Raw genomic sequence first — 15,657 nt, 5'->3', positions numbered from 1 at the left:
AAATAATAATTTCAAGAATAGCTAGAAAAATAAAATTTTATAGCAGTTGTGCATAGACGTACAGACAGTTTACGTTTAAATAGTAAACATTAAAATTAGTAAAGTAAGAGAATGTATGCCTTTACGATTATATTCACACTGTAGTTTTGAAAAATAATGAATTTAAGTTATTTAGATCTGAAAGATCCAGAATTTAGGGTTATATGCGTCTTAGGGGTAATGACAGCTTAACGAGTGAGGATTCATCAAACTTTTTCACTTAAATCAAGACCTACACAGTTCATAATTAATGACATGACTACCTGTAACTGCCTTCAAAGGAAGGCTGTGAGCAGCGTTGCCAGTTTTAAATACATGTGAATAATTTCCCATGACGAGTTTCCAACCCATGATCGTTAGGTCTGAGTGTAATGATTAGGTCCAGAAAAACGAAACCACTACACCAAGCAACTTCAATTTATGCGGTTGCCTCTAATTTACTAGTAATCTTGACATTCCGTCGATCGAGATTGTATCGTATTTGGAATCGGAAAGTTGCAAGCGGTTGCCAGAAATAGAGCTAGTTTTAGTCAACATCTAAGAGAGGACGTGGATCACAATTGATCTGTACGACCAGCCAAGAAAGTAAGTAAGTAATGATGCCAATAAATCTATGACGATACAAAATTGAAATTGGAAAGTCTTTTGAACTGAAACGCACTTAAAACTGAAACATAAATAAGAATAACGAACGTGATAAAACAGCGACAACTTTAAACAATAGCTTTATTTATGGCTTGACTGATCATCATCATTATCCGATTTATTAAATCATATATGCCCGATCTGCACATATTTAAATGTTGCCATCATTGCGATGAGGCGGCAGTATACTTAGAGCCAAGTGACAGCCAATTAGCATATCTGGTAATTATAGCCAAGTGGGAGACACTTTCCCTAATATCATTGATCGGATCGATTAGCCGACTTTTACTATTTGAATTGGTTCTAAGTATACTACCTCCTCGTTATAATATCTGCCTATCGGATACGTACTAGAATTACTATAATTAATGTATATTGATTCTAAATCAATTAATCAAATGAATGAGTAAGGAAATGCAAATTAAACTCAAAGATACAATTACAGTCATTCCACTATCAGGTGTTGTCGTTTCAGGTACGGTAAAGTAGTCGACGACATGATTATAATTATCATCCATCCAGTCTTGATTAGATTTTATCACATCCAAAAAGAATTCTGCGTCATCAGCCAGCACAATACCTTCATCGACCATCTTTTTCAGTGTATTTTTGAATTTTGTTACCAATTCCGCATCCTTAACATTAGCTGCTATGTAGTACAATGGGTCGTGGAACTTTTCAATGCTAAAAATGTAGTTGGATTTAAATTTAGGTATTTAATAGCAATTTACAGCAATACTTACACATTTGCTAGTTCCTTGTAGTTTTCATCCATGAAATTCACACTTTCTTCTAAGCCTAAGTTGCTGTATCGTGCCATATTGTACAGGAACATTTCACGATCGTAGCTTTCTAATCCGTTAGTGGAATTTAATGCTGCTTGCTGTAGTTTCTTCAGATTATTGCTAGATCTGGTACATCCCATATAATTAACAAAATCATCACGATAATCCATAGAAATATCGGATATAACATCCTGAAGTAATTTTGTGAATTCCGCTTCATTCACAACTTTTAAGGCATTGCAAAAAACAAAGTCAGCTTCGCTTGTACCTGATCGATATGATGTAAACTTCTCAAGGTCTTTTGATAAACAATTATCATCAAGTGCTTGACAATTCCATGTTTTTGTGTATCCTCTGCGTCTTGTCTTCTCATAATCTTCACCAGGAAAAGCATGATAGCTTAACTCAGTAAGATGAGGAGTTGTTATTGTTTTAAGGAACTCCAAGTAATTATCATACATATCAGTTCCAAGCAGTTTAGAATCCAATCCTCTGATGAGATTTTGTGCATTTCTCCAAACATTAACATCCTTTTCTTTACCTAAATAGCTTAAAATGTCCAAGACTTCAGCAACTGTAACACGATCAAGTTGTGTCCATGCTATGTAAATTTCAGTCATCAGAACTGCTCGATTTATTGGATTTATTAGGTTATGATCTTCTTTTAATTGATCAATTATTGCATGCCATAAGGGTAGGTCATAGTCAACGCGGTAGTAGCCAACTTGATCAATATTTAAGATAATCCAGTCATTTTCAGTGAATTTAAGTGATGATTGTGATAATGTCATTGTCTGTGCATCCATCCATGCTTTTGGTTTTCTTGTCATAAAATCTGGAAGTGTCTTTGTGGCCAATGTGATGGGAATCATGTATAGCTCACCTTTACCTTCTGGATATCGACGTTGTGAAAAGACTAAACTATTTCCAGAAACTTTAACAGAAACTAAAGGATATCCAGCGTTATTTTCCCAAGTGGACATAAGTTGACCGACATTAAGTGAAACTCCTGGATTTTTAGCTAAAAATGCCTTATCAATAGCAGCATGAAGATCCTCAGGTGTAGCTGACTGCATGTAACTGCTATTCAAGTAATTATTAAGTCCATCAAGGAAGACATCCTCGCCTACACATTCCATAAACATTCTCAATACACATGCAGCTTTATTGTAGGTAATTCCATCAAATTTATACTTAATATCATCAGGATGATCAACATAATGATTCATGGACCATGCATCGATTTTATCATGAATAAAAGCAATTGGCATCGTCGAGACGAAGAACTTGTCCATGTATTTTCCATTTGGATACAACAAGCTAGGAAGATAAAGTTCAAAGAATTTAGCAATGCCAGCACTAAGCCATGAATATTGCCACCATTTAGGTGTTACGATATTACCGAACCACTGATTAGCATAGACATGGGAGATAAGTGATGTAATTGAATGTTCATAGTTCTTCCTATAATTTCCAGTAAATGATGGATCTACTAGAAATCCATATGAGGAATACATGATTAATCCGAAATTTTCCATTCCATGTGCACCAAAAAGGTACGGACGCTTGTATAAAGTAACTGACAGTGCTACATTATCAATTTTACTTAATGGATAGTCAACATCCAAAATTTCTTCATATTTTTTAAAGACATCCACAACAACACTAGCTGCAAAGTTACCAAAACCATCATTAATAGCATTTGGAGTTGCATGGATTTTATTTGGAATTCTGGAAGTTCCAACAGCATCAATGTGATCATAATCAGATACAAAGAAAGCTAGTAAGTAAGTTGGCATAGCTGGTGTTGCTACAAACAATGTTGAGTAGTAATCTCCATCCTCTAATTGTAATAACACTTCTGTATTTGATAGTGCTGAGTATGTCTTTCCATGGACCAATGTCAATTGCATAACAGCTCTAAAACCTGGCTCATCGTAGCATGGAAAGGCACTGCGCGAATGATTTAACTTAAAATGCGTTGTTGCATATGACCTTGAATGTCCTGCAGCATTAAGATAATCACCACGATAAAATCCAGTGGAATCGACACGAAGTTCACCAAGATAGGAAATAACAATCTCAAATTCAGTGCCAGCTTCATACACTTTAGGTAAGTTTATGACCAAAAATTCATTTGATTCATGTTCTTCATAGATTGCATCGGGAATCAACGGGAATGGAAGGCCAGGTTGATAAATTGATATTCTTTGGATATAAAGTTGACGAGAATGTAAAGTTATGGATGTTGAGTTTTCCAATAATTTCACATGAATTTTAACAGTTCCGGAAAATTCCGACATATTCTGATGGATATCTGTTTTTATTTTTATTTCATATCTAATTGGAATTGTATTGTTTGGTAGTCTATAGCTGATAGCTTCATCTGCCTTAATTAAATTATTTCCTTCATTTTGTTCTGGTTCATCAAGTGGATTAGCTAATAAAATTGTCAGATAAACTGATAACACTGCAAACTTAAGCAGCCACATTTGAGGTTTATTTTTAATATTAACAGCACCAATAAACTAAGACCATTGGAACTTAAATAAATCAATTTATAGCAATTTGGTATCTAATCAATAAAAATTTATTATTGCAGAGTTGTTATTGTTAACATCCAACGATCTTCTTGACGGAAGCTTGATCGTAAGATCTTCACAGCTTGTTTGAACTTTAGAGATAAACGTACACTTCCTTACAACTATAGAAAGATTCGAACTCACGCCCTCTTGATTGCATGTCAAATGCTCTTCCATCCTGAGACAATATGGGTTGTTAGGAAGCTTGCATATTTTGAGCACAATACTTACTTTACTCTCTATATGCAATTTTAATACAACTGATTTTGCAACTCTAATATCCAGAGTGAACAAAAATACAATAGAACTTGATATTTATCTGCTTTTAACTACCGCCCTAGCTGCTATTTTTGCAAAATTAGGACAAAATCGAGAAAATAACATGCAAATTTGACTTAAAATCTGTGAAAAATTGATCCTTTCATTAAAGACTTGATAATTAATCCATCAAGAATAAACTTACATCAATAATTCCCTCATTTGAGCAACAACTCTGGTTTATTGTTATCCACTTTAAGCTATGATAAGATTACATCCTTATCATGTTTTTAAAAGTTCAATACTAATTTTTTAGCAATTATTAAAATCCATATCTGCAGTTTTTAGTTTAAAACGGTTAAGCTGAGTTATAGTAGTTTTCGATACAGTCTGTATGTGATGAGCAAGGCTCAGACACTCATTATTAAAAATTGCAGAAACTGTTCAATTTTTAAAATTTTTTGTATTAACGAAAATTGCCAAATTGGGAAAATTGAACAATTTTTTTACAATTTTTAGATGAGTATCTAACTATAACATTTTGGTGGTATGATTTCAAAAGCTCGTTCAACTTAGTTCATCATGTATGAACACGCTCATGGCCTGATAGTGTAAGTATTACTGGTGTGTATGTTAAGCTTAGAATCAATAGCAGACTTAGTAGTGATTTAACGAGGAAGCATACCCGAATAGAACAAAAACAATTAGTTGATCTAAGGTTGCGATTGACTAGTCATATTATTAGGCGACCTGTGGAAACTCCATTAATTAAGGTCTTCAAAGCTGACTTTCTGGTATCGGAAATTGGCAAGTGGAAACCAGCGATAGAGCCAGCTTCAGGCAACTCCTGTGGGAGGTCATGGATGTACGACCAGGTACGACCAGCGAAGTAGAGATGTCAATACAAATACCCAAATACCCAAATATTTGGGATATTTCATACTATTTGGGGTACCCCAAATATTTGGGTGTAAACCCAAATATATTTGGATCTGCTTTAAATTATCACTTTTTAGGTACTTAAATAAAAAATTCATTAAATTTTTGATTTTACCAGTGAAATTTATCGTGAATTTTTTTACTAATTTGATTTTAACTTCATATTTTGAAACATAAAGCCTAATAAGCTTACATTAATAAAATTTGTCAATCATAAAGCTAGCATAGATATTTATATTGAATTTAAGTTATATTTAAGTGTTTTTTGATACATAATCTAGGCCGAAAGTAAAGTAAAGTTGCATAAATTCAGCCTTATCATTATCCAGACACGATAGGCAGGAAGACAAGGAGATAATTATATTTCTGTATATAGATAATAGAAGAAAAAATCTTTGAAAATATAGTTTTGTTGATCTGTATGTGACAAATATGTTCATCAAGAATCTGCTGTCAATGTCTGTTTTAAACATCTCTCGTGGGTACAACGGTAAAAATGGGTACAACAGTTAAAATAATTATTAGATTGACTTTTTAATTTTAATTAAACTAAGTTGCGAATGTCTTTTCCAATGATGAAACAATGCAATGACTATTATTTGAGAAAATTTTTAAAAAAACTTCTTGAAATTGTCCATTTTTCTACTTTTTAGACCAAAATTTTTTTAAAAATATTTGTACAAATATTTGGGGTTTACTATTTGGGTATTTGGGTATTTGTACAAATAGTAAAAACCCAAATAATTGACATCTCTACAGCGAAGTAAATAAGAAAGTTGATTCAAACTTAGTTTCGAATCCAACATCGTTCCAAATTCGCGTCAACCTAGTTACGTTTAATTTCGGCACCAAGTCAGAGTCACGCTGACCTGTTGCCAAATTTTGAATTGATTAACCGACTTGTAGTATTCTGGATAGACTTTGAAAAAGGATCACAAAATGCTGTAAACAAAAATTTACAAAGTATAGACAGCTCCGATGTAAAGCGACGTTTCAATGTGAATATAAATAATACTCATTGAGTAAAATAGCTTCTTTTAACTTTATTACAAACATATGTCGAAATTACAGGAAAATTGCATTAGTCACAAAATGACACGCCTTTGGGGCATAATATTTTATTGTACTTTGTTTGTCTTGTCTCGTTGCCTTCATCTTTATGACTAAATTGACATAAATCAAAGTGAAAATTACATCTTTGCGAATATGATATCCAATATAAAATTCATCCATTAAAAATTTACGTAGCGTCGACTATGTCCACTCAATTAAATAAATCTAAGCAAATTTACAGCCGCAATTTGATGAAACATTTTGCATGCGCTTACTATTTTTTTTATATTTCATTTCCACCTTCCAAAACCACCTCCATCATCATATTTATCATATGTACACGTAGAAAGTGTGAGAATGAAAAAGAAGGAACGAAACCTGCCATCATAAATCAAATCTCGTCTCATACAACTCAACGAAATAATTGCAATTTTTCATTTCAATTTTTCTTCTTTTTCGACTCTTTTTTTTACACTCTTGCATGGCAGTTCTTCTTGCTTTTTTTTATTTCCTCCCATCTAACTATGAATGAATTCGTTTTACATGAAAAGTGCTTAAGCATAGTAGTGCGAAAAGAATTGGGTGAGTATAGGAACGTTGGAAAAATTGGTGAAAAATTGTTACGGAATTAATGACAAGTGGCGCATTTGATGGTTAAGTGTGAAATTATATCCAAATCATTATTTATAGGGAACTCTGAAACGATGTCCGCAGCTTTAAGAGGGATAGAAGAAGTCGAAAACCGACTTCAAAGCTGATCGAATGTCAAGTGATACTCCCTGATACCACTGGCGACCAAGCCAGAGTCGGGATAAATTCGTTAGAAGAATGAGTAAAAGTCTATCCAAAACACCTCATCTGAAGGGTGCTAGTCCTATAATCAAGCTAAGTATAGTAAAGTTTACACCCGACCATTTCCAAAATCAAATAGTCTAGAGATAATATGGCATAAAACTATGTTCTTTGCGTCTTAAGTATAAGGTGAACATGACTGAAAGTTCACAGCCTATTCAATCCAAGGCTCCATTTTCCACCTAATTGGAAGCTTCATGGAGCTTATAGTCAATATCGACTCCTCCTCCTACTTCATGCAGATTGAGCAGTCCTTCTGTTTTGGCTGCAGAATATAATTTCTTGTAAAGAAGTCACTGGGATTTTACTCTCAGTAGGTTTAAGGGAACGTTCGGAAATTGCACACGTAGTGCTTAGTGTAGGGTGGAGGGTACCATAAGATGTTCATTGATCGTATACTGTTAGATTAGTAGCTCCCAAAAATGATCACCAACAACCCTTTCCTTCATATTATGCTAAATTCCGCTAACTTATAAAAAAATGACTTCAAAAAAATTCAACCATTTTTATACATTTTATAAGAATGCATACTTTTTTTTTTAATTGCAACCACTTTACGTCGTTTCTCCTCATTCTCGTTTGCTGAATGAAAAATATTTTTTTTCTCGCGGTTCCTCTAACGCTTCACATTTTAATAGAAATTATTGCTCGTTTTTTGCATTCAATTTATACAAGGTTGAAAAAATGAAAATTCTTCATCACACCAATTTTTTAAACGTGCAATTTCTACTCTACATAGTTTTAGCATCGTTTAATCCTAGGAATGGCAATGAATAAATTTTCAAGTGGATAGCAATGAGAAATTTTTTAATGATTAAAGCAGATTTAAAGTTTAAAATTATTTTAATTTCAATAATTTTTCATAACATTTAGAAGAAAAATTTCACAAGCTCAAAAGCATCAGCAACCTTTGTTGATCCTGAAAGCCACGCGATGAAATCCAAAGAACCAAACAGATAATATCTCACCATCTCATTATCCATTAATCTATATGGATTTACATCCAGTTGCTTAATTGCTATCCAATAGAAGAATTGTGATGCATCTGCATACTGCATGATTACGTCACTTGAACAGGATCTTGTCACAATTCCTTGCAACATTCCGTCACAAATTAGAGCTGAGCCTTGATTCGCTTCACATGTGTCAAAGTCTTGATCATCAGATCCTGAGCAAAATGTCTCAGGTGGCCAACTTTGTTGAGTTTGTGTGCTGCATCTGCTGTTGTATTTTGGATTGATTTTGATGATGGATGGTTCGTTCTGGGGAAATTGAAAGGTTTCATATTAGTGATTGGCATGGAGTGTACAGAGAGGGGTATTGAGGGTATTGAGAGTTATTGAGGGTACTGAGAGGTATTGAGGGGACTGAGAGGTATTGAGGATACTGGGAGGTATTGGGGATACTGGGAGGTATTGAGGGTACTGAGAGGTATTGAGGATGCTGAGAGGTATTAAGGGTACTGAGAGGTATTGAGGGTACTGAGAGGTATTGAGGGGACTGATAGGTATTAATGGTACCTAGAGGTATTGAAGACAAGCACCTCCTTCCCTCCTTCCCAAACCCTTCCTTTTTGGAAAGAACTTTTCAATTTGCTAGCATGTTTGGTGAAAAAATCCAAAAATTCCCAAAATTTTGGCAATGGATTCAAAACAGCACCACCACCTCCTTCCTCCCCACCTTGTCACCCTTAACCTCACTACTTACATTACTATGATGTAACAGATAACACTCCATGGACGTAGAAACCTTGTCTCTTGATGGCATTGTTGGAAGAATTCTTTCACCGGCATTGACATTTCCAATCAGCTGCAATTAAAGGAAATGCGTTATCAAACAGACAATAAATTGATTATTATTCGACATATGAATCATATGACATGAGTTGGACTTGAAAATCAAAAATTGGTCAACTTACCTTAATTACAGCTATACTATTAGCTAACGTCCTTCTGTTGAACCTCCCATGAACGATAACTTCTTTGACTTCATAAGTTGAAGGCTGACTAGGTAAAATATTTTCAATAGAATATGTCCCAAGTGCTACACTTAATTCACTGGCATTATAAAATTCGTCATTGTCTTTAAGTAGACAGTTAGCTGAGGTTACAACTGTGAAATTAAGTACTAAGACACCACCACACAGGTGCTCATTGAGATTCTAAAAGAAGTTAAAGAAGGAAGAATAAAATAGAAAAAATTGTTGTTAAAATTTAATACTTACTGTATTTCCTTTGTGTGTTATCAATGCCTGGAAATAGGAACGGGACAAGAAAATTCTCAAAATATTTTCAAAAAATTCAGCAATTTAGGTCCAAATTTTTGATTATTAATCGCACAAACCTGATGTACAAGCATATAATTATCTGGTAATTTGCCATCGGGTAGATTAATTTCAGGAGGAAGTGTTATCCAAGGCGGTAGTGTTATTCCAGGTGGTAATGTCACTCCAGGCGGCAGTTGTGAATAAACTGTAATTTTATTAATTTTATTGGACTGTTTAATAATTACTTTTAGGGTCCCCATTCTGCAGGGGGTAAATCTGATTTAAAATCCAGGATAAACATTGGTGCTATTTTAAATACTAGCGCTAAAAGCAAGATACTGCCAAAATATGACTGCTAAAACCAAGGCACAATCCGTTTACCCTGGAATTAATCAATGAAAATTCCGAGAATTTCATTGTTCATTTTTGATAGTAACTATTCTGTAACTAATTAAACCAAATTTCACAGTTCGGTTAACTGATCCAAATTCCGAAACCACTCCGACGTGACTCTGACATGATGCTAACGAATTCGCTTCGCGAAAATCAGAGTGATGCCGGCCTTTGTTACGATTTTTGATCGAATAACCGACTTGTGCTATTAGGGTAAGTGAACAGTCTCTTTGAGGCCATGAATCACAGTTGATCTGTACGGCCATCAAAGTAAGAAGAAGAACAGTCTCCATATAATTAAATTTTTACCATTGTGAAATGAAATTTGTAGAATAATTATTGTAAAAATATTTCTTAAATTTTTCAACTGCATTTCTCTGTGTCACTTAATTATATTTTACACTTTCAATAAATATTTTTAATTAAAAATTATTCCCGTAGTGTTCACAGCTTAATGTGTGATGCCTTTCTAAATGAAAAAGTTACCTTTCGTTAGAATAAACGCACGAAATAAACCTTCAATGAAATAATTGTTTGTATTTGTATGATAAGCGAGAATATCGTGTAATGTTATCTATTTCAAGCGATAGGAACTTGCTGAATTAATTTATCAAATTTTGCATTTTCAGAGTTTTTGAGATCTTTAGGTTAGAATACGCCACTTAGGCGTGTAGCTGTGATCTCGAATAGACAATGAGCTCTTAAGAATGCCGACTAGACTGAGCATCCTCAACTACATTAAGGGGTTTAAGCGGTCGTACGCTAAAAAGGCCAACAGTTTTAACGTCACAATCTGTTTTCTGGAATCCGCCTCGTAGACGAAAGTCTGGCAGACCTTGTTTAACCTGGTAGACCTTGCTTAACCTGGGAATCGTTTATTCCAAGAAACCGACTCATCAGAGCACCTAAAGATTCCCAACAACTCTCGGACTGATCATCATTTTCTAAACTAATACTAATCTCCTACAATGCATGAATCATCACTAACCATCCCTTGATTATCATGTAATTAAAATATATATAAAAATAATCATCAAAATGATAAGATTTTCCGAATGAATCATTGTGGTGAAATTTTTATATTTTATTATCATTGTTTGTGTATGCTCTCGCTTATCATTTACACTGAATTCTCAAATGTTTGTTCAAAGTGTGTACTTACATGTGTTATTATTTTGGTGAAATAATATAAAAGCTAATAAAAATTGTCAGTTTTTATTTTGCAATTTTTGACGGTTTGTGTGAATAATTATTGCAGTTTTTGGCATTTGAAGTTTAGTAAGGAATTTGACGTCAATACTCGAGAGTCGATTGTTGGTTTTGGAATTAAGTAGACATTATGTCAAGTTTTGGAGTGGTTCTGATCCCACTTATTGCAGAGTCTGGCGAATCTTCACTTGTTAAACAATCGTCGCAAATCTCCAAAGCGCAATTCTAGATCTCAGTGATCTGAATGACTAAAGGTCTTTTATGTCAAATTGTACACTCGGGATAGGATTTACCAAAAAACTCAAACCTTCAGACCAGCTCGGTTAAAAACTGAGCGCAAACACACTTAAATTGCAAGAAATGCTGAACTCTAGAAGGAGCCAGACCTAGTTTTTGTTCTGTTGCTAGATCTAAGAGCCAGTGCAATCTCCATACAGCCGTCAAAATTGCATATAACACTCAAAAATTAACAAAATTTCCCGACATTTGAATATTTTTCCCAAACGATAAAAAGGTTTATTTGGTAATCCATAAAGAGTTCACATGAAGCTGTATGGATGCCCTTCTCTGTTTTGTATATCTCGGGTTGTGATTCAAAAGTGATTTACCTTACATTTCTCGCTAAATATTGACATTTCTGAATAGGTTCTTCCCGGCAACTTCCCGCTTTTATAAGTAGCAATTAAGAACAATATGAATCACCTCCTTTAAATCACACAAAGTACACAATAATCAAAAGAATACTCATCCCTATAAGCTGATAAAATTAATAACAAAGGAATTATAAATAGGCAATTTCCCAAATTGATAAGATTATCAGGCACTTTATCATCAATAAATTGTCGATGGATTATCAGTAGTGAAATCCGGTTGTAAATCAATAAGAAACATGAGCTGTAATTAAATATTTAAAAAAATTAATTATAAAACAGGAAGCGACTGCAAAATTCACAATCCACATTTCATAGCCATTCCCGATGTAATCCATTCAGAATAATAGACAGTCAATCTAAATATATAAAAGAAAATCATATCAGTGAGAAGAAAATATCTCAAATACCACAGTCGTCAGACTTCAAACATCGAAATCGAGCGTAAAAATTTCACAGTAATAAAAAACTGTAAAAAAAGTTTTTTCTTTCCTTCTCGTCTATTAATACATTTTTAATTGTTTATTGCTTCATTCAAAAAAGATTGTTTAAAATATAAGACGGAAAAAAAAAGATTTTTGTTCACGAAATACTGAAAAAATGCTGATGAAGAAATTGTTTTCGTTCAGAGTTAAATGGACAGGGTTGGATTAGATGTTGACCTGAATGGCATTCTGATACATGTTTATCACTCGAGTAGCACAATGTGTTTTACTCGAGTCTAGCACTCTAGAGTAACTCTATGTTGCTTAATCAACGGTAAGAAGCTAGATTGTTCTGATGGCTCCTTGACAGCTGATTTCGAACTATTTATACGACGATATTTGTGGTTCGCCGTATTGTGCTGCTCGGGTCATACTCAAATGAGTTTTCTTAATTTAAATAAGAATTGTGTGAGATGTTCTCGGTAAGCACATGGTGTAAAATTTTAAAAGTATGTAGTACATTACCTAACAAAACAGTTCTAATCAAAACTCTAGACTGGGAATTAAATTTGGTGAAATTTAGTCTCACACAAGCCTCGCTCAGTTGCATGGCTTAGGGTATACCAATGCAATTTGCGCAATGTACACAGTTTGTATGACGCAAATACACAAACTGAGTTGGAGTGACTAGAAACAACGGAAGCCATCCAAATCTGATTAGACTATCTCTGGGATGTAATCTGGGTCGTAAGGGTCATTTGGTCGACGCTGAAATCTCTACGTAATTGCTGCTATCTCGTTGTCCTATTTGCTGACTATTTCCTCACCTGTATCTTTCGAGGTTGTGATATTGTTTACCAAAATGATCAACTTATAAAATAATCCGAAGCATTTTTAATGACCTCTCGAAGAATGAGGCCTAAGAATACGTTCCTTGACGGTTTAGTGCCTTGCCTAAACAGAATCCAACTTTTAAACTGTAATCTGGACTTAAACCCCGATCATCAGAAGGTAAAAATACAGCAGATGGTCGCTCTATTAACATGTGATTCTAAGATGGATATCGCCTATAGCCTGCTTTATAGCTATCTACCACATACAACTTAGACAGCTTAAATCACTTCTTTACAGGAGCTCTTTAAATCCCAAAGGAGGCTTCCTAATAACTTGTCCAATGAATCAATGTCCATATTGTCCTCAATTATCCACCTCTGCCTGTTTATAATCAATTTTCATGACTTTTAACACACAAAAAAAAATTCATCTCACTCAGCAAACAGATTTAATTCCATTGTTCATCTTGTGATCAAAAAATAGCTCATTTCTAATCATTTTTGATGAAAAGCTAGAAAATTTCTCCTCAATTTATTTAAATCATTTTACTAATGTTTGGCATTTATTTTGATGCCACGCACCGTAAACAGCTCGTTTTTTCATACTTTTCACATAAATATTATTAATATTATTGTTTCCAACCGAGGGATGATCGTAATTAAGCAGTGTCACATGCGATTATTTCAATGTAAAATTGTGTATGAGACACAAACATGGCACAAAATTTACATTTTACATCTGTTTTTATTGATGCATGCTGCTGAAAAATTTATATGCCTAACTTACATCAAATGCGGTGTTTGTGCTACATTTTAATACACATGAGAATTTTCCGATTTTCTACTGGATTTTCATCAGTTGAAAATGTAAAGTTTTTAGGTATTTTTAAAAATCGCATTTCCAACAATTTTGAAATTTCCTTCCTTGTGTATATTTTTGAACTTTCTTCTCGATTTTTTTGTGTTATTTTAGGTAGTATCTTATGAGATGAATCAACTACATGTTGTTGCTTCACGTATTGTGTGTGTATTTTTGATGCCACTGATGTTTTTTCAACGTTATGCCTCGTTAATTTTTTGTTATCTTGAGTAATTTTATTTGATATATTTAATCTCGTCGCTTTGTCTAGGCACTATGGTGAAATTGTTTGAAGTACGTTGAGGCATTGTGTCGAAATTTAATAAATAATCAAAATTACGAGATCTGCTGTTATCTTGAAATTTTTATTGGATGTGATAAAAATGAGTGAATAATTCTGGGGGTTTTTTGGGGTTTTCTTATCAAATATTGAGATTTAATTGGACGATAATTGACACTTTATTGTCATGTATGGGTTAAGTTGGTATTAAGACAGATTGATTGTTTTGATCCATGATGATTACAAGATGTTAACCCGATCTGACTCGCCGCCGTGGTGGCAATATTTCAATTTGTGCCGATCGGGTAATGACCCTTAGTTGACTAAATAAGGCTACAACTAGACAAAGTCAAGTTAATGTCTATTTAATATCTAGTTTTATCGTTTTTTGTTCACTCAAGAAACGAGCAATGCCACAAACAAATTGTCACAACTGAGGCTCCTTGGCTGCAATAATCATTTTCACACAGAACCTCTCATTTAGGACATAACCTAATATTGATTTCATGGCAAACCAGATTGGCATTTTAATTAGAATTAAGTGTCATTTATTTTGCAATAACGCCCACTTGCAAGCTGTTGACGAGCGGAACCAATTGACCTTAATTCAACCAAGGCTAAGAAACTTATTAAATTGATCTAGACTTCGTCCAAAACTGCAGGCCTTCTGACAAGAAGATATAGTCGAAAGCTGCAAGTCGAATCCTAAAATGATCTGAGGTTCGTGCAAAAACTACGGTTCCTGGATTTACTTAATTTGTCGAAATCAAAATATCTGAAGATTATTGATAACCTATCGACTTACTTCCCGAAATCTGTAGATTTAATCTAGAATGAAATGTCATTTATTTTGCAATAACTTCCATTTGTAAGCTGTTGTCGAGCGGATCATAATTGACCATAATTCCCAAGGGTAAGAAACTGATCTGCTTGATCTAGAGTTCAAAAATTGCATGCAATTTCCATCATGAATGGGCGTTAAAATTTCCCATTCCCACGAATAAAACGATCTATGGTTCGTCACAAAAACTACAGTTCATCTGGATTTACTTAATTTATCGATGAGCAAACCAAATCTTCTTATCCGCAAACTTTTTTCATAACCTTGCAGACATTCCCGAAAACTACAGATTTAAAATGCGTCATACACGAATCATCATGTGAAAGCGTAAAAATCAAAGCTTCTTTTTTATGAATCTGAACACTTTTTGTCAATTTCAGTAAGATTTCTTTTCCAGCACTTCGCATTTAAATCCTAAGATGATCAAAATGTGGTCAATCAGTTTCGCATCCTTGAATTAAACGTCTGCTTGACTACCACGTGAACAACATTAATTGCATATTGAACGAATTTCCATCATGAATGGGCGTTAAATTTCCCATTCATACCACGAATATAAATGATTCCGCATTAATCACCTAACAATTCATTTCATCAATTCATTTCAATCATCAGATCATATCGATCAATCGCAGTCAGAACCAAATCTTCTTATTTCCTCAAACTTCTTTTACCATTCCAAAAATGAAGACATCAAAAAACTTCCTCTGCACAACATGAGTAGATATAAAATGCGTCATACACGAAT

General features: G+C 33.9%; 2 protein-coding genes across 2 annotated transcripts; both read right to left on the bottom strand.

Moving 5' to 3' along the window:
• Positions 1-748: 748 nt before the first annotated feature.
• Positions 749-4,004, bottom strand: LOC139085809 (aminopeptidase N-like). The gene is made up of 2 exons (XM_070633969.1): positions 1,428-4,004; positions 749-1,368 (listed from the first exon to the last, which is right to left on the bottom strand). Exons 1-2 carry the CDS (start codon positions 3,959-3,961, stop codon positions 1,071-1,073), a joined length of 2,832 nt encoding a protein of 943 aa, XP_070490070.1. The 5' UTR covers positions 3,962-4,004; the 3' UTR covers positions 749-1,070.
• A 3,973-nt stretch (positions 4,005-7,977) lies between these two features.
• LOC139085811 (trypsin-like) lies at positions 7,978-10,274 on the bottom strand. The gene is made up of 6 exons (XM_070633970.1): positions 10,122-10,274; positions 9,497-9,624; positions 9,378-9,404; positions 9,072-9,314; positions 8,861-8,962; positions 7,978-8,415 (listed from the first exon to the last, which is right to left on the bottom strand). The coding sequence occupies exons 1-6, from the start codon at positions 10,183-10,185 to the stop codon at positions 8,023-8,025; spliced, it is 957 nt and encodes a 318-aa protein (XP_070490071.1). The 5' UTR covers positions 10,186-10,274; the 3' UTR covers positions 7,978-8,022.
• Between the last annotated feature and the right edge of the window lie 5,383 nt (positions 10,275-15,657).

Source organism: Chironomus tepperi, unplaced genomic scaffold (assembly GCF_022539635.2).
Source record: "Chironomus tepperi strain 1889 unplaced genomic scaffold, CSIRO-AGI_Ctep_v1 contig_84, whole genome shotgun sequence".
NCBI classification, from domain to species: domain Eukaryota; kingdom Metazoa; phylum Arthropoda; class Insecta; order Diptera; family Chironomidae; genus Chironomus; species Chironomus tepperi.
The sequence above is the reverse complement of the archived record's forward strand: the minus strand, read 5'-3'. Positions and strand labels throughout refer to the sequence as shown.